Source organism: Heterocephalus glaber, unplaced genomic scaffold, assembly GCF_053883595.1.
Source record: "Heterocephalus glaber isolate CG9 unplaced genomic scaffold, H.glaber_assembly_v1.0 deba00000347, whole genome shotgun sequence".
Lineage (NCBI taxonomy): Eukaryota > Metazoa > Chordata > Mammalia > Rodentia > Bathyergidae > Heterocephalus > Heterocephalus glaber.
This window is the reverse complement of record NW_028258143.1, coordinates 50,276,750-50,302,678: the sequence shown is the minus strand read 5'-3', so window position 1 is coordinate 50,302,678 and position 25,929 is coordinate 50,276,750. Positions and strand designations below refer to the sequence as shown.

Sequence of the window (25,929 nt, the reverse complement as noted above, 5' to 3'; positions counted from 1 at the left end):
TTGGAGGTCTATTGCTTGCCACTGAGAACGTCGTCACTAGACAACTCATCTGTCTTCTTTTTCTACCTTCCCCCTGGCCCCTCTATCCCTGCCCAAGAATTCCCTTCTATCAGCTCTGTACTGATCCACAGAACATTGAGTTGGCAATTAAACACAGAGGGATAAAAGGGTCCCAGCTTCTGGAACAGGGATGCCACAACCCTGTCTGATTAATTATGCTGGATCTTCTTATTGCTGCCACCACCCACGGACTATACAAGAAGAACATTTCTTTCATTAAAATCTAGGTCCTGAGAAGTGGCCTTGGAAGTCAGCCCCATTAATTCAGCAAGTGCCTGCTATGTATATTAGCTATAGGAAGAAATAAATAAGACCCAGTCTTCACCTGTGAGAAGCTAACTTCCTAGTATGTGATCATCCACAACACCAGACAAAATTCAAAGCTAGAGTTGATAAACTAAAGTGTGGTCTGAGGACCCAGTCTGTGCATTGTTACCACACACAATGCCATAAGGAGCTTGTGCCAGGATACAAATCATCACTGTTGAGTTTGGCTTGTTTGTTTGCTTCTTTATTGTAACAAGACTTTCTTGATGAAGAAAGCAGTGGGCTGATTTACATTGGGAACAAGCTCATTACCTTGTGGTGAAACAGCACCTTTGCAAATGGACTACGGCTGAAGGAATGTTAAAGAGATTAAGGCCTTCATAGTAGAAAAGGCCATGAAGATGTATCTTGATGAAAAGGGAAGAGTTGAACAAAAAGAAATGAGTGAAGAAAAGAAGAAATGGGCAGGTGCATTGGCAGAATAACAAGTCTAGTTCCAGCTAGCCACGGGGTGGGTACAGGGACAAGCTGGAGGTGAGCCCTGGAGACAACCAGGAGCAGGAAGGGAGAGGTGTGGGATAGCAGATTTTGACCTAAAATGGGAAGCCATTAAAGTCCTTTGAACACATAAGAATAAGATGTAGGACAATCGATCGGGTGTCAGAAAAGCTGGTCTGTTCAGAGGAGAGAAGGAGAGGGCCGGGGATTTAGCTCAGTGGTTTTGCTGCCTGCTACACAAGCGCAAGGACCCCAGTTCAATTCCCAGTACCAAAAAAAAAAAAAAAAAAGAGGAGAGAAGGAGTAAGAAAGAAGTCAATGCAGACCTGGACCTTAAAAAGTGACTGGAGATGGGCTTAAGTGAGAGGCTGGAATCAACAATGACAGTGCTGGATTTCAAGGCCAGAGTGCCAAGGTCTGGTGGAGATACTTTCATGGGCGATTTTCTGCAGAGGCCTGGGGTGTAAATCAGGAGCACGTGTCCAGCAGGCGGTGGGAGTGGGGATGGAGGTCAGAACAGAGATCTGGGACTCAAGCTTGTGCAGCTGAGAGCTGACACCAGTGAGATGACAGCACTCGGGTGAAGTAGGGAAAGAGGACAGTCCAGGACATGGAGAATAGCCTGCCTTCCCATGGTGGGTAGCAGAGAAGGAGCCAGAGAAAACAGAGACTAAGGATATGCTTGGGGAGGAACCTGAAGAAAACAGTCCTGCAGACTCCTGGGGACAATTCAAGGAAGTGTGGCCCATGCTGCTGAATGCCACAAAGAGTCTGGTGAAGATGAGGTTACTGGAGCTGAGCTTCCTGAGGACAGGCTTAGGGACACGGTGAAGGCACCTATTACAGGGTTAAGGCAGGAGGGATTGGTTTGGTGAGCGATGAGGCAGCAGACCCAAACGCTGGTCTGAGGAAGTCTGCTGGTAAAAGCAGGAAGAGGTAGGGACTAGGCTAAGGCAGGATTTTGTTATGATGGGGCCTGGTGAAAGCAAAACGGGGAGAGATAGCAGAGTGGGAAGGATGGGAGAGCAACATGTGTGCTGCAGAGGTTCAGCAAGTGACACTTGACATCTGTACCTCAGAGGCAACAAATGCAGGAAGGGCTTTATCTGAACTCTTATCTACCAGCAGACCAGATCCACCAAAGAGGAGCACAACAACCTTCCATCCTCTTACTGAAATTTCATTAACCAAGGAAAATTAAACTCATATCACAGAGGAAGAGACTGAAAAATCAAACAGCACACCTAGAGCCCAGAGGAACTTCGTCCCAGGCCAGTGTCTGTAATCCTAGCTCATTCTCTCTCTAAAACTCCCTTCCACTAAGACTGCCTATGCCTCTCCCCTAGGAAGAGGATGTCTAAGCCTCAGGCATCGAGCCCTGGAGTTTCATATTTTGTGTGGTTCTTATGCACAAGTACATGTTAATACATTTGTATGCCTTCTCTCCTATTAATCTACTGTCCATTCATTTTCAGCAAACTCAATTGTCAAACCTTTCAAGGAAAACTTTGAGTTTCCCTTTACAGTGCCCACTGTGGTAGGGCCTGCGGGGCTGGAACACTATGCAAGAAAGACTTGTGGTCCAGGAGATGAGAACAAGGGAAAAAAGGTCAGTGAAGAGAAGAAGAGATGCAAGGTGCAGAAAAGGACATGGGAAGGGCTCAGATATTCTCAGTAAAGTCAGTCATTATCAAGATTGAGGGGAGTCAGGCTGAAGTTCATTTTCCAAGTTGGATCACTGATTTGGCCAAGGTCAAATGGCTGGAAGATGTTAGCACAAAGACCAGAACCCAAATCTTGTATCTGGGAAATTCAGTGATCTTTCTGCCAGATTAGAAATTCTAAACTTTGTTATTCTAATGGGAGGTGTTAGTTCTTCTCCTTAAGTACCCTTGAATAAACTATTTTGGATATTTGAGCAAGTAACCTAAAGTTTCTCAGCTTCAGGACTATTGGCATTTTGGACTGGACACTTCTTTGTTGCAAGGACATAATGGCATGTTTTCTGGGATCCTTAAGAGCATCACTTGTTTCTGGCCGCTACACGGTAGTAGTATAACCCTTCCCCCCAAAGTTGTGACCACCACAAATGTGCAGACATTGCCAAGTGTCTGGTGGGGCAGGAGGAACTTCCTCCAGTTGAGAACCACTAATTTAAGCCAGTAAGGCCAAGTACAGGCTTTACCGTGACAAGAACTCAAAAAGCAGAACTGAGTTCAGGTAGCTCTTATACAATAAAGACGAGGTGATCACCTCTTTATTGGCAGAATCTGATGGGAGACACTTTTGGCTCCATTCTCAACAACTCTCCAAAATTACATAGTGGTGGAAACACTGCATTGTCCACTGTAACGGAACACTTGAGTTTACAACAGAGAACTTGCATGAGTGAGACTCACCGACTTTTCTCAGTGATGGCAGGAAAGGTGCTTGAAGTTTCAGCTTGACCATTGTTGGCTTCAGCTTCTGGGCAGCTTTTCTGGTCAGTAGAGGCTTTCAGAACTGAGAAAAGACAAGCAAGTACTTAAGATTCTCAGGATAGGTTCTAAAGTCGATAAGGTTGGGTTCTTTGCACTCTGTAGCTCCTCCTTGGCCCTGATGTTGCTCCCTGATCATCTGAAGCCTTCTTCTAGGCTATGACATTAAAATTCATCTGTTCTGGAACTCCTTTGCTAGGTCTCAGCCAGAAAATTGGATAAAATAACTCATGCTTATAGGAAAACAAGAGCAGATTGCAATAGGTAGAAGAGCACCATGCTAGATCATTAGACCAGCTTCTAGACCAGATTCTAGACCTGGCTGGGACATGTGGGCAGTGGGTTGAGGAACAAACTATCATAACATGAGTAGAATTAACTGCAAAGAGGGAATCATTCAAGGAGTAACCAACTTTTGCATTATTATTGAGAAGTTTACTGATATGTTTCTCAAGAGTGAAGTTAACAAATAGAATTGCTCCTTCCTGTGACCATAGCAGCCATGACTAACAAATCATGATCCTCTTTTCCTTAATTCATCTTCAGATTCCTCAACATAATACTTCACAACAGTGGTTCTCAAAGTGTGGACCCCCAACTAGCAGTATTAGCATCATCCAGAAACTTGTTAGAAATGTGCATTCTTGAGACCCACTGCAGACCTACTGCATCAGAAACCCTGGTGATGGGCCTGGAAATTTGTTTTCAACAAGCTGTCCAGGTGAGCCTGATCCAGATGGATGATCTTTCACCTTGGCCATGCATGACAATCACCAAGGAAGATTTGAAACATGCCTGAGCCCAGCCTTTAGATTCTGAAATCCTGGGGGGTGGGGGCAGGGGGGTGGCATCTGTTATTAAAACCTCCTCAAATGATTTTAATGTGGCAAGGGCTGAGAATTATAGTTCCAAGTAGTCACTACCAATCAAATGGGGTAGGAAAGAGACCCATTTATGTTAGATAATAAAGAAGCAGCTAAGCCAAAATACAACCAACAAAGGGGATCCATAAACTTGGCAATTGTAAGATATTATGGAAGACACGTGAAACATTAGAACTTTGGGTTATAATGACAGAACATATAACGTGACAGATGTGAAATATAGAAAAAAATATAGAAGTCAATTGTTTTTGTGTTGTCTGTTCTGGAAAAAGTATGCTCTGATTTTAGATTGCTAGTCTGGTACCTTACATGTAAATATCTCTGTGAAGGAGAAATATAATTCTTTTGGCTATTAGTGGTGGATAAAACCATCTGTTATTACTATTATTGCTACAGCTGCCAAAAGGATACAGACTAAAATTTAAATAAAACATTATTTGATTTTTATTATTGCACAAAAAGCATTATAGCCATGAGGTGAAGTGGCACACACCTGTAATCTCAGCTACCAAGAAGGCTGAAACAGGAGGATCATAAATTTAAGACCAGCCTAGGCAACTTAGTGAGATCTTGTCTCAAAATAAAGTAAAAAGAGCTAGTAGACTGCTTAGCTGGCACGCACAAGCCCTGGGTTCAATCCTCAGTGCCAAAACAAAAAATTTAAAAAGGGTTTATAACCAAATAGTGGAAAGAAAATTGAAAAAAGAAGGAAAAAAAAGCAGAAGTCAAGACATAGGGCCACAGCCTTTCAGAATGTCATGAACTGATTCCCTCTCTGATTGATTAACTCTTTGAGTTAGAGCACCAGGCAGGTTGTCTCCTTCTTGAAGACAAGTTGCCCCAAGCTCACTTGCACTGCCATAAACAAACTAAAAGCAATAATTGACCAAAAAAAAAAAAAAAAAAGAGCCCACTTTAAGGATGCAAGTATATTTCTGTTTCCTTATTGAGAAAGAAAATTGCCATAACTAATTTTTTTGAGATTGGGTCTTGCTGTGTAGTTCACACTGGCCTTGAACTCACAGCAATCCTCTTGCCTCTGCCTCCAGAGTGCTGGAATTACCAATATATGCTACCATGCCCAGCTAGCCATAACTAATTTTTAACCTTGTCCTCTGGCCCAATTCAACAGAACCTAAATGGTATTGTTTGTGTGGAGGCCTGGGATTGCACCGATTTTGAGATCTTCAGGGGGAAAAAAAGGAACAATAGTAATTTAACAGCGCTCCAAAAGGATGAAAAATAGTAGGAAAGCCAGAGAAGACCATAGAGCCCACTTTGGTTTGGGACTCTCCTTACAAAAGCGCACAACCAAAACCAAAAGGAGAGGGACCCCCAAGATTTTACTGGGAGCTTAGTGATTGCCTCCAGTTACTTTGCCTGGGTTTCCGATAAAAACACACAGAATTTCTGTTCATGTAATTGAAAGGAGAACTTATTCCATGTTTCTTATTCATTTACACTTCAGTCATCAAAATATTGATTTTAAGAGTTACGTGAAGTGTAAAAACCAAACAGAACACTTACAGAATATTCTTAATAAAGCTTAGAGGAAGTCTGTGCCTAACTTTGCCTGAAGAGCAGAGAAAGGGATTTGGGTCAGACTAAAGAGATAAATTTAAGTAATTTAAGATTATCAATCCATTGAGTTCAAAGCAGGATCCAAAATTGCCAAGTACTTTTAAGTGTGTCCTGGTGACAGCTGGAATCACTTTGGCATGTCTCTGGTGAGTTAATCACTGAACGTGGACATTAGAAAGATGGAGATATGGATCACAAAAAAAGGGAGAAATAGAGTTACTCATTTAGGTGAGTGCGTTGGGTTCAAGGATTTAGACCAGTGACATGGATGAGAAATAAAATGGTGAACTTGAATAGCAGACGTGTTCATAAAATGCTGACTTGGGGGGAAGGGGGTGTGCAAGGGTGGTGACAGGCTTCCCTGCGATGGGTCACCCAGAAAGTCTCTATGGGTTTCTGGCTCAATGAAGTAAAGCAATAATAGGAGTAGAGTTCACTGGAGGTGCCAAGTCTTTTCAAAATCAGATTGAGTTCTACAAGCCATTCATAGTTTCCAGAAAAATTGGATTGGGTCTTCACTAGAACATTTTGAAATAAGATGGAAAAGCATTTGACTGTCAGGGGAAACAAGAAGAAAGCAGATGTTGCAAAGTCCTTTGGGGCCATCCACAAATCAAGAATTAGGCAAAGAGGACAGAGTGGTGAGGTTTGCAGAGAACCACAGAATGTGCTGCCCATGTAAGGACAAACACAGTGCATCTGCTAGGGCCCAGAGAAACCCAAGCAGCTAAAGGAGAACAGTATAGAACAGATGCTTCCAAGGTTCTAGGAGAAGCCAACCTTGCTGACACCTTGATTTGGGGTTCTATCCTTCAGAACTGTTGAGAGAATAAACTTCTGTTGTTTTAGGCTACAAAGTTCATGGAATCTGTTATGGCTCCCCTGAGAAACTGATCCAGAGGCTGGGAGTGGCAAGACAGGTGCTAAGGACAAAATCACTGGAAGAAAGAACAAAAGATCAGGTATATACATTCAACTTGATTTGACTGTGGGGGTCATAGGAGTTAGGAAGAGGAGATAAGAAAAATTCCATTAATTTTTTATTTAACAAACAAGTGTATGGATTATTGTGTTCCATGTGTTGTTCTAAGTCCTTTACAAACATTAACTCATGGCTGGCTGAGATGGCACTTGCTTGCCTGTAATCCCAGCTATTCAGTAGGCTGAGTCAGGCAAATTTGATGGCAGCCTGGGCAACTTAAAAAGATAAAATAAAATAAATATTTTTGAATAAAAATTTAAAAGGGTCTGGGATATAACTCAGCTCTTCCTGGGTTCAAGCCCCAGTACTGGACAAAAAAACCCCAAATGATTTAATCTTCACAGTAACTCTAAAAGGTAGAGATCACTGTTATTTATTCTCATTTTATAGATGAGGAAACTGAGGCAAAGGGAGACTGAATGACTTGATCCGAGTTACATAACTGAAGAGTGGCAGAGCCAGGGTCTGAACCCAAGCAGTTTTGTCCTTAAGTCTGAATTCCTAAATATAATAGGTTGCACCCCCATTTCCTTTAATATCTAAAAATTATAATCCCTACTCTTTCTCTTTCCCACCCCCCTTACATATGGAAGCAAAAATTTAGACCTTCCTACATTTTTTCAGGTGCCTAGAGCTCCCTAGGAACCCACAAATCAGAGGCTGTGGCCAGTGCTTCTGGCCTTGCCTGGTATTTGGTGAGTCACCCGGAGGACAGACCCAAGCACTGTTTTGAGGGACACAGTCTTGGTAGGTTTCCTAGTTGGTGATCTAGGCTGGGTAAACTCACCTGCCCTCCTAATGGACCTGGCAAAGGGTGCCCAGCATACCTGGCAGGGAAGGTACACACAGATGAGACACAGGCCCAGCCTGCCCCTCCTCGAAGCTGCTGGCCACTTTCCAAAGAGTGGATTCTGGACGGAGTGACAGCTGGTCAGCAGCCATCCTATCAGAACTGCAGAGGGCAACGTGTGGGAGGGCCAACGGGTAAATGCCACCAAAAGCAGCACAGAGAAAGCGGACTTCTTTCCTTAAAGAGTAGGATCTTGTGGACACACTTTTTTTTCCCCCTACACCACATCAAAAATCCTGGCTCTCATCTCCAACACACAAAACCAGTGCAGTGATTTCAGGAGTATGAGAGCATTTTCCACTTGGACTCTCCAGTACTTAATTCCAGTCATCATCCCAGTTAAACTTTGACAGAGTTCAAGGAAAGTCTTGGCTGGTAATTACATTCTCCAACTTGCAAGCTAAGAGGAGAAGTTTCCCCTTATCCTAGAAGTCAGTGTCTTGCCTGTTCTGGAACATGGCTGTCTGGGGGAAGTCCCCTTCCCTCTGAACTTCTAGGGATTGTTACTCCATTGGCTTTATTCTTGTTCAATCTGCAGTTGAATTTTTTTTTAATTTTTAAAGAAAATTTACTAAAGTAAAAGACACATTGAAGTAATTCCCCTCAAAATATTCCCCCTCACTTTGAACACACTTATCTCATCCTTCTTGCCACTTTCTGAAGCAGGTCTGGAAGTCCTCTTTTGTTGTTCAGTCATAGCTGCCTCGATGTTCTGAATCAATTCAAAACATCAACTTCTCATGGTCATTTTGACTTTAGGGGAGACCAGAAGTCATATGGTGCCAGATGCAGTGAATAAGGTGGATGAGGATACACTGTTTTTACAAGTCTGCCTTTATGTTGAATGGCACTTGGTGGCCACATTCACTGTTTGTTTGTTTGTTTGTTTGTTTTGAGACAGCGTCTCACTATATAGTTCAGGCTGGCCCTGAACCCACTATGGATCCCAGACTGCCTCAGCCTATCCAGTGCTGGGATTACAGGCGTGTGCCACCACATCTAGTTTAAAATGCAAAGATCTTTTTTTTTTTGGTACAGGGATTGAACAAAGATCTTTTGAAAAAGGCTGAACCATACTGTCATGAGAACAATATATAATTTATGGCACTAATTAGTTAAGGCACTTCTGGCTACAGGTGACAAAAATCCAAATCAGATTCTCATTAAGGGGTGGGAAATAAAAAGGAAGGTGTGGGTCCAAGTAAAGGAAACATCCAGGGTTTCACTGGATTAAGGCGTGGTTAGATCCAGGCACTCATAAGATGTCATACGATCTCCAGCTCTGTCTTGCAGCTCAGCTTTCATCTGTGTTGGGAAGTGTTCCCTTCATGGTGGCAAGATGGTCCCCCAGCAGCATGAATGAAACACTATACAGATGAGGCAGCCCACCTAAATTCACACAAAGCAACTGAGTCAGGATTCAAGCCCCAGGAGGCTAACTCCAAAGTCACATTCTTAACCAAGACCATGTCTCACCAGGAAGGAAATCAGAAGTTCTGGATTCCACTCCCAACACTGTGTGACCTTGAATTAGTCACCTCATCTTTCTAGGTTTAAGTGTCTTCCTCGGCTGCCACGTGAGGCCGGGACAGGGCTGGGGGCTAGTGCGGGGCGCCCAGATGCCAGGGACAAAGGGCTGAATTTATTTTCTATAACTTATGCCCTGCCTGCTTCCAAAGGAGATTGGAGGCAGCTTTAGAGAGCATGTGCTTCCTGTGGCTGGGTCTTTGGCCCACTCAGTGCCCAGCTGCAGTATGAAGCAAGGGTGGCAGCTGCACCCATTTGATGGAAAAACAATGTTGTTTTTGTGATCACCCCAAAAGCATCTAGCAGAATGCTCTGCAGAGACAAAATGTTGAAAAAAATGTTTAGGGGGAAGAATAGCAGATCAGGAGTTGGGAAGTCTTGATTATAGAAAATTTCTGAGTTCCCATCTGTGAAATGAGGTAGGATTTCTAGCTTATTTGTTAGGATTAGAAAATAAGGTAAAATAAAGTGTTTTGTATAAACTGTAAATTGCTGTGCAAAAGTGTAAGATGTTAGGAAAATAATACATGTAGGAGCAAGTTAAGAAACAGCTCCTACCTCTAGGATCTTTTGTGTGGGTATGTGAGGCCGGGGGTTGAACCCACATCCTCACATGTGTTAGGCAAGCACCCTGCCACTGGGCTACATCTCCAGCTTTTCAGGATCATTCTCTCCCAGACAGTTCTAGTTTTCTATACAGGAAAGTTTTTACTTTCCTATAACTTTTCCTTAGAAAGACAAAGCTCTGAATGTTTATTGCAACTTTATTCATAACCACCAAGAAATGGAAATAAATCAAATGTCCTTCCACTGATACATGGATAAAAACGGTACAGCCACACCCTAGGCTTCTGCTCAGTAATGAAAAGGAAAGAACTAGTGATGGTGGTGCAGTGCAGATGAATCCCAAAAGCATTATGCTAAGGGACAGAAGCCAGACTCAAAAGTCTGCATACTATGTGACTCCATTTATTGAACACTCTGGAAAAGGCAAAGCTACAGGGACAGAAGACCCATCAGTGGTCATCAGGAGCTGAGGGTGAGGGAGGAGGGACAGCAAAACTTTTTGCAAATGTTCTTTTTCTCAGTTGCAGGAGGACAACTTGATTGATTTTAGACCAGTCCTATCAAGTTGTTCAAATTGTATGATATGTAAATTATTCCTTCATAAACCTCACTTTTAGGAAGTTACTAGAATTTGAAAAAAATAAAAACATAAAGGCTCCTTCTCCACAACCAGACCTATTTCTGGGAAGCAGGACCCACTCAGCTCCTAACCTGCCAGGAGAAGAGTGTGTGAGGGACCCACTCGCTGCTGACAAGGGAACCTTCACATCCATTTGCATCACTGACTGTGGCTGGTTTTGACATTAAGCACTTGGCTCAAAGTCTAAGAAATTAGCAGGCTCTGGTTGCTTGTACATCTCAACCGTCACAACTTTATTGATGAGAATGGCTACCAGCTGTCACCCTTGCCTCTGCCTCTGTACTTGGTGATTCAGACTTCATGGCCACGGCAAATCAAACCAGGCCCCTGCTATGGCGCGTCGTGTTGGGGTTTGAACTCCTGGCCAACTGGCTGTAGCTCAGCTGTTATGCTGCCAATCACCCGTCACTCTGGGTTAAACCTGAGAGGCACGCAAGCGGCTTCCAACTCTTCAGACATCTGAAGGGCAACTTGCTTTCCACACCAGCAGGCAACAAATCTGGGGGATGTTTAGCTCCTGGACTGTAGAATTTCTGGCTTTGTGGAAAGGCCGTAAGAAGATTTGCTATCTTTCAGAAAGGGCCTCAAACCAGTAAGAGGGCAAATGCATTGTCAATAGCACACCACCTAAGGTCAGCAGCTTTAAAGCTCTTGGAAAAATGTATCCACATGAATGAATCAAGCTCTCAGCACCATGGAGCCCAACTTTTTGCAAAAACAAAGACAAAAAACCACTGGAAATTTTTCAGATGTCACTGTTGCATTCTAATTTTTTCCTGTTAGATGAGCAGGACATATGTTAAAACTTAGAAAGTTTTTTTAAAATAAAGATTTTATTATAATCATATTTGAGATTTGACAGGCACCATTTTTCTCTGAAAGTAAGAAAATAGTCTCATCTTTTTGAAGTGTCAACATTATTAGGCTTTAAAAGAGGATTTTTTTTTTCTTTCTTCCTTTTTTTAAATCCAGTACAGAGGACTGAACCCAGGACTTCGTGTATGATAGGCAAGTGCTCCACCACTGAACTAGATTTCCAGCCCTTTTAAAAATTTCATTTCTTAAAAGAAAATTTCATCTTGCTAAGTTGCCCAGGGTACCCTTGAACTTGTGATTTTCTTGCCTCAGTCTCCTGAGTAGCTGGGATTACAGGCTTGCTAGAAGAGTATTTAAGAGATTCCCCACACACACACCCCATGAAATTCACATTTAGTCAAGGGCTACAGAGATGGAACATCTACGGAGTAACTACCATGTTCCAGGTGTGGTGCAGGAAGCTTCAAATATATTGTGTTATCTTCACAACAGTCCTGAGAACTAGGCCTTCATGACTCCCATTTTGCAGCTGCCGAAACTTAAGTTCAAGAGTTAGGTATTTTTTCAAACTACATGGCAAATGGTGGCCCAGCTAGGATTTAAAGTCCATTATTTTGACTCCAAACTTCATGTTTAGGACTCCAAAGCTTTCACTGTACCTTGTGTCCACCAGCCATGCCCAAGATGGGAAGAGATGGCAGAGCATAGTCTCCTGGACAGGGCCCAGAGGGAGGAAGCTCCAGAACCACTGCTTATACTCACAGGATCCAGCACAGGGACAATTCACGGAAACTCTCTGTGCTTCTGTCTTTGTTAAGGGAAAAAAAGAAGCCTGATTTTCTATTTGCAGAATAGAAAAAAAAGTTTGGTCATTTTTTCCATAGCACAAGTAATTCCCCTGCCCCCATATCAGGGATCACATTCAGGACCTTGTGATTGCAAGGCAGGTGCAGCGCCACTGAGCTAAATCCCCGGCCCAGCACAAGTAATTTTTTCACTAGTCTTTCTTTACTATTGTGTGTTTACAGCCTAAAGAGCTACTTAAAAATTGTAAGATTCTATGTGAAAAAAAAATTGAAAAAGACACAGCACAAAGGCAATTTGAGTACCGTATCAGTTATCAGGATGTAGCCATGTCCAATGTTCAGATGCTGAAGATGCCACCTTGGGCAATTCCTCTCTGCAGCTGGATTACGGTGTTCTCTATGAAGTCCACAAAGGAAGAAACAGATTCCAAACCACAGAGGTTCTGCCCAGGAGTGCAGTTTTAATCTCTAGTACTGAGGGTTCAACTGCAGCACCAAAGTTCCATCTTAAGCATGTGTCCCTGCCATGTCAGTGACACATGGCACACAGTCCTCAAGCCCATAGTGTCTGCAGCTGTCTATCCTATCCATACATTAGCCAGATAGTAGGTACTCTGCCCTCTGGCTTATTTCATTCTAAACCATCACTACAATCAATGATGCAAGCAATCATTGCATTCCACAACAAAGGACATTTCTCTTCATTCCAAGCCAAGCCATGATAAGAATCCTATTGCTCATGCCAAAGAGGTTTGGCAGAGCTCATTTCTTGAGAGACACCTTGAAACCACAGGCCAGGTCTTCTTCACTGCAAGCCTCCTGCTCAAAGCAATGCTTCCTGAGGCTCTCTGCGGGTCCTGACCATGCTCACAGCTAGGTATGTTTCTCCAAGGCAAATAATGATGGTCCCCTTCCCCAAATATTAAGCCTATACCTGTCAGAAGCCAGATCCAGCTGTATATTAAGATCCAGAGAAACCAAGACAGCAGGAGAGCAGATCAAACAGGGTCCTCAGCCTCAGCCTGAAGGGAACCTCATTTCAGTGAAGAAAGGTTAAGAAGACAGGGGAGCTAGTTTGCGGTTCACAGCTCATCTCAAGCCCAGGTGCACAGGGTAATTCCTCCAGATGTTTCTTTGCTATTGTGTGAATACAACCAAAGATGCGAGAAAAGGGGAGGCAGCTGGCTCCTGCCCTATGGCCAAGAACTGTTTGGAACTTTGTCTTCTCTCACACTTATGCTTCCAATCTGACAAGGACTCTGGCTTTGAGGAATTAAGCTTTTGTGTAAAGTGACCATGGACCTTTCTAAGAGATTTAGATAAAGAAAATGTGGAATAAAGTTAGAATGACAAATAGAAACACAGAAAGGAGTGACAGAGGTTCGCTTGCTGTGCTTCTGTTTGTTCCCAGTGGACCCTTTCTCTGAATGGTGTGTTCCTTTGCATTCCCCCTACTGTTTGGCTTGTGATCAACAATCTACTTATGTACAGCTTTATCAGAAAGAAAAATATCTACTGTGACCGTTTTTATCTGCAAGAAGCCCGAGTCATTTGAGTGCAAATCCTTGGCTGTGTTTTATAATGACTTTTACCCTTTGTATTGTTTTAGATTTTATAGAACTCCCTTCCAGTAATTGTTGATGTAACATAGTTTCTGATTTATTCAAGTAGCATCCTTGGAAGGAGAACATATTTTACAGCCCTCTGTATTGGGGTGGGAGAATTTGAAGCCCTAAATTAAATTCCATTGTTTCCATGATAGTCCTAGAATGAGTACTTAATAAATAGCAGTTGAATACATTAATGAATGAAAAGATATACTCATTTAAAATAAAGTTGTTGCTGGTGTGGTGGGGCACACCTGTAATCTCAGCACTCTGGGAAGCTGAAACAAGTGGATGGCAAGTTCAAGCCCTGCCTAGGCCACTTAGGGATTTAGCAAGACCCTGTCTCAAAATAAAAAATAATAAAAAGGCTAGGAATGTAGCTCAGTGTGAAGGCCCTGGGTTTAACTGCCAATACCACAAAAAAAGAAAAGAAAGGAAAAGAAAAGAAAAGTTGTCCTGCAAACTTATTTCCAGAAATTGCTGCAGCTACCTAGTCATTGCCAACCCAGGAAAAATGCTAAAGTAAACAGCCTTTTAAAGTAGAAAAGGATAGGAGAAAGTCTTATTCTGAGAGAGTTTAAAAGTTCAGGCAGGTTGAGGCACTAAAACTTTGGCTCTGTTACAAGGTAGGGTCCTCACTTCGGGAAGTAGCATTTAAAACAACTCCATTCTGGAGTACTACTCAGCCATAAAAAATGAGAAATTAGAGACATTTATAGCTAAGTGGATGCACATTGAGGTGATACTCTTAAGTGAAATAAATAGGACACACATGAATAAATTCCAAATAGTTTCTCTGGTGTGAGAAACTGAAAGTGTAAATAAGGACTAAATGTATAATAGGTAATGTGAAATAGGAAGAAAAGGGGTAAAGGGGATGGAAGTGGGAGGGCTAGGGGAAAGGATAGAAGGGAATGGGATTAATATGAGAAAATGGAAAAATAGGAACAAAATCTTTGTAAATAGGAAGGAATGGAGGGGTTGAAGGGAGGGCTGGGCAAGGGTGAAAAATAAGAACCAAGACAGACTATGTAAAGGTGCAAATTTCCAATGATGAATGTCATTATATTGTATACCTAAAATGTACCAATGATTAGAATGAATAATTGAAAATGTAAAATAGGAAGAAAAGGTCCAAAGGGGTAGGGGAAGTGGGAGGGGCAGGGGAAAGGAAAGAAGGGAAAGGAAAAATGCTGAGAAATGTAAAAAATGGAAATAAAGTCTTTGTAAATAGGGAAGGGTGGAGGGGGTGAAGGGAGGGCTAGGAATGGGGAAAAAATAAGAACCAAGATGCATCATGTAAAGGTACAATTCCCAATGAGAAATGTAATTGTGTTGTATACCTACAATGTACCAATAAAAGAATTTAATAAAAAAATAAATAAAAATAAAATAAATAAAACAACTCCATTCTCCAGGCAGCACATGTACCCAGGGGTTCCAATCAAAGCTGGCTTAAGACATCTGTTCAAAGGCTTGAGGTTTCCCCTGGGCCAGGAGCAGTGTTGCTGTGGACACTGGGAAAAGCACTCTCCTTAGAGGCCATCAAAAGAGAAATGGCCTAATTGTAGTGTTCTTGTTATCTTCTAATGACATTGGTGGTATTGTCACAGGGCTGGAGAACAGTATGGAGATCAGAGAACAGAGAAAGAGAACAATTTTCACAGCACAGAATCGATGAGATGAAAATGTGCCGTAAACCTGTGGATACTGTGTGTGTGTGTGTGAGTGTGTGTGAGATACACAAATAGCCCATTGGGCAAGCATGCCTCAGGTTCACACCACTACTGTAGGGCTTCATTGTCATCTACTCAGAGAGCATTCCTCCCAGACTGGGAGCCCCAAAACAGATCCTGAATCAGAGGGACAATTTTAAAGCCGAAAACAAATCAAAGAATAATCTTCATATATTTTATAAGTCTTTTTAAAATCCCCTCAAGGTTGTTTGTTTTGATAGTATCCACTGAGGAATATAAGCATTTTAGTTGAAAAAATGTAGTTATTTTTTTAAAGTAATAGATGACTAATGGAATAAATATAACCATTCATTTTTTTTTAGGGTATCCCAACTACCTGAATACTAATACCTATGATCTTATTTTCCTGGTTTAAAATGAGGACCTTTTTTTTTGGTACCAGGGATCGATCTCGGGACCTTGTGCTTGCGAGGCAGGCGCCAGAACCACTGAGCTAAATCCCCGGCCCAAAAAGGACCTATTTTAATTCTTTAGTATTTAAAGGAGGGTGCTTGCCTATGGCAAGAGCCCATTGACAGAATTAGCCAATAATAAAAGCAAGAAAATATGCCACTTCTTGCCAAGGTGACATTCAAAGTTGCTTCCCCAAGCCCCAAAAGGAAAGTGGCAAAGAATATCTTGGCCAGGGAGCCCCATTCCTTCTCTCCCACCTCCTCACAGCTCATAAAGGCCCTTTATTGCCTGTCCACATACCCACATAGAAAATGTATCCGGGGTACCTAGGGTGCTTTTTCCATTTGTTTTCTCTTCTAACATTTGATCACTGGCTGGTGAACTGTTTGGGCCCACAGAGATCTCCAGACCACCAGCTCATGTATTTGAAAGGCATCTGTTTATTTGGAAAATGCAAATGTGGCCTACCTCAAAGACTGACAGGCGAGAAGTGACCCACTGAGCCAGCCGGGAGAGGCTTCCAATCTGGAGATCACTCCCAGCAGAGCCACTTGGCCTGGCTCCGGGAATCCCAAGGCAGGGCCCACAATTAAACCAAGCCGCCTCAGCCCTTGAGAATCAGCAGGCAGATCATTTCGCACCCAGTTGAAGAGGTCACTTACAAAGAGACTGGGAGCCTTGAAAGTGTGGCTCATCCACTGAGGGCTGCTTGGTGTTGGCCCCGTAGCAGGACACCAGCTCCTAGCAGTGGCTGCCTGTCCTCGGGAGGAGAAAGCCCAGGAAGGTTAATACCCGACTTTGATCTCTGTCAAGGCATACCAGCAAGAATTAATTTACATTTCAGATGAAAAAGGTTGACAGCATGAAAAGGCAGCTTGTTGCTGGTATGTGAATGTACCGTAATAGATTGGGAATTCTGAGAGGAAGTTCTGAGCAAGCTGAAGGGATAAGCCAAGGCGGCTTTTATTGGGAAGGAGATGAAAGGAAAACAAATTTCAATATGCACTGCACTGCAGCAACATGTAGGCCAAATGCTTCCTAAATTTCAAGGGGTGCTCTTTTAAAAATATATAACATATCTTAGCAATACTATTTAAAAAAAAAAAAGACCACTGCAGGCCAGAACCAGAAGTACAAACAAATGCATTCAGTGAAGTGCGTTGTTGAAAGAACAATTAGAGATAAACCTCAGAAAATGACCCAAGTGGCTTTGCTAAGCTATCATTCTTTCTTTAAGCCTCCTCCTGCAGGTTTCAAAGGTGAGGGGACCTGGGTCTTAGTACACTTGGAAACATTCTGGAGGCACGAAGAGGAGCTGAGACAGAAGGGGTTGTGTGTTGGGAAACCACAACCTCAACCCAAACATACAGTTCAGAATGAGGGGCTTTGCTTTTTAGATAAATACAATCATGCCTTAAAATCTAAAGATAAAGAAAACCTTTTCAAGTAAAATTATGCTGACCATAAAATGCAAATGCCATTCCCCATCCCTACACCTTTCCCACTAGGGCAAACCCAGCACATTAGTCCCTGTGCTTGCTGTTGCAGAGGGGCAGACTCAGCCTGCTTTCTCTCTGGCTGTCGCAGAGGATAACTGTGGCATGGGGCCGCCTTCGAGGCTGCCTGAGGCCCCGCAAAGTCAGCTAATATATGTCCCAACACCGCTTGATAGGTGGGAATACTTTGGCTGTGAGGCCATGGAAGGCACATGCTTACAAAGTGGAAAAAATAAGAGGCACCATAAAGAGACATGTTCTCCCCAGGTGCACTGAGCACAAGCACCCTACAGGTGCTTGCCTGACCAGATGCAGTCACTGCTGTCCTGGGCAGGATGATGAAGCAGATCTCCCTGCTTTTGATGCCACGTTTACTTGGCAATAACAGAGCACAGAACAGGGAGCCCTCTAAGATGATTCGCACAAAAGGAAAACTGGATTTATGATTTTTATATACTGGCTTCAGTGGTTCAACAATATATAAGCTCAGAGTTTATGTTTTAAAACATATGTTGGGATTTGGGCCAAACTGCCAGATTAGAAATCAGCCTAGTATCCTCTTTTGATGGGAGACTCTGTGTGTGTGTGTGTGTGTGTGTGTGTGCAGTCTGGCAAATGGGGAACAACTGATGCTCTTTGAGTTGTCTTTCTTAGCTTAAACTGTAATAATTGCATCCCTCTTCCTGAGGCTTTGAAGTGGTGGAACTTAGAATTGGTAGGAGAAGGCGTTAAAAGTTACACATTTGCATTTAAATGGAACCCCTTCCTCCCAAATATTTTAGTTCTGAAAGACCTCAGGCTTCAACAGGAGCCCAGAGCCCTGAGAAGGACCCCTGGAGCCAGCTTCTGGGCCAGACGTGGGAAGAGGCTGCTGCTGTCTTACTGAAGAATGTGCTTGGAGCTCAGCCGTCTCTGAAACCCAACCTCTCTCGCTGTAGCTCGCTGGCTTGCTTGGCCCACTGGCCTCCACTCTCTCATTCAGTCTCTAATTTCCAGTTTCTCTTACTCACAGAGCTCCTGGCCAGCTCTTCCAGAGCCTCACAGGAGGAATATACAGCTTCAAATGAGGGAGAGAGCCCAGCCTCAAAGCCACAGTGGACACCACATTTGTGGAAGAGCAGAATGACCTGGCACCCAGGGAAGGGGTGGAGGGGAGTAACCAGAGCTCACTGAACTCAGGCTTCAAGGGCAAGCTGAGTTAAAAGAGCCATGTGTGCTCACCTCATGGGCCCCAGAGGACCATGCCTGCCACCCCCAGGCCTAGATTTGAGAAAATCCTAGAGTTATTTCTCCTAAGTGATGCTGAGAGGCAGACAGGCCTTGCAAATAATCAGGCCTTTAGTCCAAATGAGACCGAGATTTGTTCCCTTAGCAGTGTGCAAAGAGGACTCAGTCCAAACTGTGTTCAAATGCTGACTCTGCCACCGACAAGCTGTGAGATCATGCACAAGTTACTTCACATCTCTGAACTTCAGTTTCCTCCTTTATAAAATCAGGAATATAAACAAGACATGGTACATACCTATAATCCCAGCACTGAGGCAGGAAGGAGGATTGCAAGTTCGAGACCTATCTGGGGAGCTTAACTAGACCTTGTCTCAAAAAAAAAAAAAACAACCAGAAAGGACTGGGGATGTAGCTCAGTGTGAAGGCCTAGGTTTAATCTCCAGTACTGAAAAAAACCAGGACTATAAAGAGGACCCACTCTCAGCCTCTTAGCCAAGTGCAGCAGGCAGTAAATGCTTGAAGTGGCTTTGGACACACACAGGAAGTGTGTCAGAACAAGTATGAGGAGCCTGCGGAGCCGTTGACTCACTCCAGGGCTCCTGAGTTATTTGCCATTCAGCTTTTCTAAACTCATTTCAAAGTAATCACAGAATATTTTCAAGTGGACACTGAGAAATGATGTTTTAATTACCTGCTTGAATATGAACAGCAGACTCACTCCTTCTGTTGCTTATTTTCTTAAATTTCCTCCGAGCATCATATCCTCTCCAGGCTAAAAATATAAAACCGTGTGCTAGGAATGACATGAATTTAACAACGGCCAGAGAATTGATATAAGCTGTTCCCTGTCCAATCTATTCCCTCTCTCTTCCCGCCCTGCTTTCTCCCTGAACAAAATGAGTAGAGATATGTGAGCTATGGTGGGGAAGAGGAGCCTCTCTGTACTCACAGAGTGGCTTTTCAAATGCTTCTGGGGGGGCCATTTTTGTTCAAGCAGTGAGTTTCCAGAACACTCTGGATCTCTCACAGGAGTTATGTGGGCCCCCATACCCAGATGAAGTGGTTCCCTGTCATTCCAATCCATGGAGGGAGACTTGTCTTCAGGACTTGGGGATATGGGCTCGGGGAGGGGATTGGGGGATGGTGGAAGGCACTGAAATAGCCTGACTCTTTTGATGTTTTGTGTCTGGGAGAAAGATGGCCATGAGAGTCCCAGAGAAAGACAGAGGGGAACGAAGGGGAGTAATAATGGCCCGTAACTGGCTGAGGGTGAGCTCGGAGGTAAGGAGCTGCTCAGAGAGGCACTGGGATGGAGGGGAAGGCAAGGGAGATGGGGCAAGAAGGAGAGAAGAGAGGAAGGGGCTGGGGGTTAATCCTTTAGATACAGATGGAGGTATAAGCCAGCCACCAGGAGCTTGAGCAGCTCTCTTCAACAGCCCGCTCTCCTAACCTTAGCCCAAGTGTCTCAACTATTCGGGTTGCTGAAATTGCTCAGGAGATCTAAAGCCAGCTAAGGCACAGTATGGTTCTGGCTTCTGAGAACACAAAGGAACCATTCACTGTGTTCAAGATCTGGTGTTTTTCCAACTGCTCATCCATAGCACAGGAACAACACTGCTGTCTGGAGCACACACAACACGGGGTACAGAGGCACCAGCAGAGCTGGTGTGGGAGAGACTAGAAGTTTGCTCCCTTGGTTTACAGTTCCGGCTGGGCTAGAAAAGCCTGCTGGAATGGCCTTGGTGTAACTGATGTTGAAAACCAGCCACAGCCTGAAAGTGTTATGTATTATCTCAGCCACTCAGAGACGGGACACGTGTGAGTGTGACTAGGGTTTTATATCACTGGGTCCCTCATAGTATCTCTATCTGGACTCTTGTGACAGTGTGCTGTAATGACCTGTGTGCCTCCTTGTGAGGTCAGGGACCATGGTGGTCTTCTTAGGGCTGCAGCCCCAGCACCTACTAAAGGGTAGACCTGTGGCAGACATTTGATAAATATTTGCTAAGATGAGGAAGAAGGAAAGAAGAAGTGAAAGAGGAAGAGAATGAAAAAGGGAAGCAATTACTGGGGGAAAAAAACACAGGTGAGTAGCCCTTAGCATGTAACAAAAGGCCAATACTCGAGGCAGCATTTATGGAAACTGGTCCACTTACCTGACTGGATGGCAATGGCCGCCTTCTCTCTCTTCTCTCTGACTCTTTTGTATCTCCTGGCTCCAAGCCACCCCTTGGTGTATGCCTGCAGCACAACTACTCTGCCCATGACTTCTCGAAGTAGTAAATTTAATTGCTCAACATGGTAATACTTGAGGAAAACCTGAAAAGAGACATTAATTTTCACATTACACATGGGCTTCCCAGTAGAAATCCACTCTACTCCAGCATATTTAATGTAAATATTAAAACTATTATCTAAATGAAGTTGATTTGATTTATGCTCTTATTACTGACTTTTTGGGGGGCAAATATAATTCCCCTTCTAAGGCTGCTGAGCCTCAATTAGTGACGTAAACCGAAGGTGAGGTCTCTAGGCTGAGGCAATCCCAGATGCTCTTTGGGTTCCACTTTCTTGTCTTGAGCTCTGCTCTCTCCCTACAGCCTCTCATGGAGGAGAAACCAGCAGAACCACCCATGGCCAGCATAGGAAGTTGGAGGAAGAAGACTGGGATCTAATTTCTGTCAAAGAGCTGCCACCAACATGCAGGCTAAAGCTGACTCTGTAGGGCAATTCATGATGGGACCATAAAAAGCTGGTGTCTTGGGTGGGGGATTTAGCTCAGTGGTGCTGTTGCCTGCCTTTCGAGCAAAAGGTCCTGAGTTCGATCCCTAGTACTGCAAAAAAACCCCACAAAAAATCTCCTGCAGGGAAGTGATGTTGCCCCAAATTAAAAGCTACAGAAGATGAGGGCCGGGGGATTTAGCTCAGTGGTTTCGCCGCCTGCTGCGCAAGCACAAGGACCCAAGTTTGATCCCTGGTACCAAAAAAAAGCTAGGGAAGATGAAGCTAATAATCAAGACTTGCAATAAATAACACAACATGAGTTTAAAAAAAAAATTAACCAAACTATAAAAGAAACTCACCACCACCATAACATGATTTGTACATTTACATGTGTGCTAGAAAATAAAGTACTGAAAAAGAGTTTAAATAAAAGTATTTAAAATAAATGCAAAGATCTAGCAGTGCTAAATGGCTGTCAAATCACATGCAGAAGTTTTCTCCTTTGGACCCTGAGCTCCCTGGGCTCCTGACTCAAAACCAACAAATGATGTTTTCAGGTTGGGCTCTCACCTGCTGAGCTACACCACTTACACTGCCATCTTGCTGGTGAGATCAGTGACAAGAGACAAAAGGCATGCAGGAGAAGATTCCAGGTGACAATCTAAACAATAAGAAAGGACTACCTTTGTTTTCCCCAGCACCCAGTGATCTAATCTGGACTTTTCCAAGATAGCGACACAGCTCTCTTTGCTAGCAGGAGGTGTTTGATGTGCTTTGAATGCCAAGTAGTAATACCTACAAATAAAAGAGAGAAATAGAGAAATGAAACATTTTTTCAGCTACCATTTTATTTAGTATAATATAGGATTGCTCTGGACTCTGACAAACCTTGTTTTTTTAATAGTAAATATTTCTTGAGTGCCAATAATAGCATATTAGGTAGTAAAAGATACACAATTTATTCTTACTAACTTGACTCCTACCTACATTCCTATTTTCTACAACATGGATTTTCCTTTTAGTGTTGTGAATTCATGTTCAGTGCATACTTGGTGCCTTTTGTTTGTAAAATCAAAATATCTTTTTTTTTTTGAGACAGGGTCTTGGTATATAGTCTAGGCTGGCCTTGAACTTAGTATGTAGCCCAGGGTGGCCTCAAACTTGCAACAATCCTCCTGGCTCAGCCTCCCCAGAGCTGGGATTACAGCTATGCACCACCTTCTAAACCTTTTAGGAAGCTACAATTTAGACAGTTCTCTTAGTGAAAGTCATAATTTTATTTTATTTTCAATTCTACTTATGTATCTAAATTTAACCTACAATCTTATTAAATTTTTGGTCTTACCTATTTCATAATCTTTTTTACTCCTTTCCTATCTTCTTTTACATTATTTTTGTTTGTTTTATTTATTTTTGTTTCTTTTTATTAGTAAATGTTTGTGATACATAATAATTACACTTGTCTTGGGGAACTGGTACATATACATACTGCATATTAATAATTTTATTTCTTTCTTTTCCCCTTCCTGTCTCCCCATCCTCAGACCCCTTTGAAAATTCATAATTTTAAATGTTAGTATTATTACAAAAATAATTTACATCTCATTGTACATATTTGACTGCTTTCAAAAGTCCCATCTGGAGCAATTCACAGCCAGCAAATGATGCTAGCCTGACACTATGGATTCTCTCTGCTGAGCCACATGTCTTATTCAGAAGAGGGGTAGACATGTTGTCTTGATACCATCACCAAAACCACATTTATTTTCTTAAATGACTTCATTTTAGTGAACTTTTAAACTATCAGAGAAAAGGATTTCTGGGTAGATTTGAAGAACATCACTGCAGAAGAGGAAAAATATCTCTTTCTTACCCATTCTAGATTCATAGCTGAGAATCCCATAACAAGAAAAAAGTTGCCAATTTATTTAATATCAGTTTTCTACAACACAGGAGGCTTCCTCCACATGAAAATAAGGCCTTAAGAATTAGTTAAACAGGTATATTTTTAGGCCAGGTTTCACGGAGAAGAAGAGTCATGGAGAAATACAATCGCACAAAAGGGTGTGACCTAATAGTAGAAACCTGGGACTCAGCAAGGCCTGTCTGTCCAGAATTTTCTGTGTCTTCCCGCGTCCACAGAGATGAGCATGTTCCTTTGCTCTGGGAATAGGGAAGGCCTCTCTCACATGAGGTCCTGTACAACTCTCATGGAAGCTTAGCAAATCTGCCCTAGGTTCTGTGACCTGCCTCAGGGAGAAGGAAAGGGAAGGTCAGAGTGACCATAATGTCTCTGCTGTTTTCTCAGAGGCCAAGGTGGTCACCATGTTTTGAGGTAACATTTCCTGCATACCATAACTACCTAAAGGATTTTTTTTCTCCCCCTTTCCCCTCCTCCTCCTCCTCCTCTTTTTTGTTTTTCGGTTGTTGTATTTTTGTGTGTGTCAGGGGGACTGGGAAGGGAACCCAAGGCCTTGCCTCTGAGTTACATTCCCAGCCCCTCCTTTCTTCTTTATTTTGCCTTTTTAAAAAAATATGACTTGCTAAATATCTTATCCTTTTAGAAAATCTTACCTTATCCCCAGAAATTTTCAAGCATCTTTTCTCTGCTTTTTGCTGCCATCTATAATTAAATTCAATCCCTCAGAACTTAAAAATTAACCTATTTCTTTGTCAAAGGATTTTTTGTCACTCCTCAGACAAGACTGTTGTGCTATTTGGAAATTACTTTTAAATACATATAGAGCTGTTTTTACTTTTTAAAAAAATCATCAAAATATGAAACATATCCCTTCTTCCTATCAAAAGAACTCATACATATTTTTCTGTTTATGGAAACATAAATTTACCTAATCAGTACTTGAGTCAACTTTATTTCTGTGTTATACAACTATTTCCCAAATTAGGATACAAGGCTGGGACTGATGAAAGCATTTGCATTCAGAGATCCTGGGATTGTTTCCAAAGCTCTGAGTCTGTTTCCACCTTTGAGGAGCAGGGACAGTGCTTTCAGAACACCTGAATGGTGACGGGAACAAAGAGCCTGCTGAGAGCTGACATCTGCCAGAGCTTAGAGGGAGGAGGGGTACCCAGGAGTCAAGGAGGGGCCTATTTGGGCAGTTTATGGCATCGGCACAGATTCTTCAGCCTTAGTTTCTCCAGGACTGTAGTTTTAGTCATGGCTTCTCTGACTTGGGCAAGGAAGAAATCTCAGTGCGTTTTGCAACCTAGGCTTAGAAGTAAACCATTGATTCTTCCATATTCTTTTACTCACTAGAAGTGATTCATCAAGTCCCACTAACACTCAGTGAGAGAGGAATTAAGTTCTACCTCTTAAAGAGAGGAGAATCATAACTTGTGTGTGTGTGTGTGTGTGTGTGTGTGTGTGTGTGTGTGTGGTACTAGAAACCAAATCTAGGGATGTTCTACCATTGAGCTACAGTCTTATTTCTTTTTATTTTTAGACAGGGTCTCAGGCTAAATTGCCCAGGTGAGACTCAAAACTTGGCATCCTCCTGCCTCAAACCTCTCAGTACCAGGACTATAGGTGTGCATCACTGCACCTGGATAGTGAACATATTTTTAAACCACCACAAAGAATCTCTAGATCATCAAGTCTTTGTATTGATGAAGAAAAGCACTCTCAGTGATATGAAATGATTTATACAAGATAACAGAAAGTAAATGACAAAGGCTAAAATTATTCAATGGTATTTCCATGTTATACTTTATTATTCAATTTATAGAGTGGTCCCAGCAAAATGCTGCTGACTTGAGCTCTTCCAGACACAATGCGGGCAGAACTGAGCTGATCAGACTTCAGATTCTACCACCACATGTTGCAGCTAGAACCTGGAGGACAGAGTACTAGGAGAGAGCTAAAGAGAGAGAATTATGGAGACTCATGGAAGATCTTCTCAAGTATTCAGCAGGATACTGGTGAGCACGTGCATAGGAGGAAACTACCCCAGGCTGGGAGCAGAACCATTAGAGGGGATTCTAGGGGAGGTGCCTGATGCTCACATAGAGCTGGCAACAGTGTCTCTTTTTACCATTAGTTGTATACACAGCTCTGGTCCCACCTAACAAACCTCAGAAGCAACTTAACTGGATCCAAGAATGAAGCACACAAATACTTACAGGATTACAAAAAAAAATGAAATTAGCAATAATTTCACATCAACTCAAGATTACTAGACCTGAAAGGAAATGAATCATAATGAGAAGAAAAGTCAACTGAAACAGATCCAGAGATAATCCAGGTATTAAAATTAACAGAGAAGGACATTAAAATAGCTATCTTAACTGTCCATATGTTCAAGAAGTTGGGTGAGAAACAAAAGCCATTTTAAAAGATCAAAAAAGAACTTTTAGAAATGAAAACTATACAATATCTGAGATGAAAAATATACAAAATTAGCAACAAGTGAGATGTTGCTGGAAAAATGATTAGGGAACTTGAAGACAAGCTATTAGAAATTATATGAAATGAAACACAAAGAAAAAATAACTTAAAAATAAAAACATCATTGGTGAGCTGTGGGGCAATTTAAAGTGGTCTTAAAACATGTAATTAGGGGCCAGGGATTTAGCTCAGTGGTTCCACTGCCTGCCTCACTAGCAGAAGGTCCCAAGCTCGATCCCCAGTACCAAAAAAAAAAATGTAATTAGAGTCCCTGGAGGGGAGGAGGAAAAAAATGATGCCAGAAAAAGAAATATTCAGCCAGGTGTGGTGGTGCACACCTGTAATCCCAGCATTCAGGAGACTGA

General features: G+C 42.6%; 1 protein-coding gene across 1 annotated transcript in view; it reads right to left on the bottom strand.

Annotated features, from left to right (window-relative positions):
- Positions 1-25,929, bottom strand: part of Myo3b (myosin IIIB) — a 405,667-nt gene that overhangs the window by 121,695 nt on the left and 258,043 nt on the right. Inside the window, exons 26-29 of the mRNA XM_087200133.1 lie at positions 21,843-21,954; positions 20,592-20,754; positions 19,127-19,207; positions 3,225-3,327 (exon numbers count right to left, since the gene is read on the bottom strand). Of these exons, the coding sequence (XP_087056259.1) occupies positions 3,225-3,327; positions 19,127-19,207; positions 20,592-20,754; positions 21,843-21,954 (459 nt within the window). The remainder of the gene's footprint in view (positions 1-3,224; positions 3,328-19,126; positions 19,208-20,591; positions 20,755-21,842; positions 21,955-25,929) is intronic.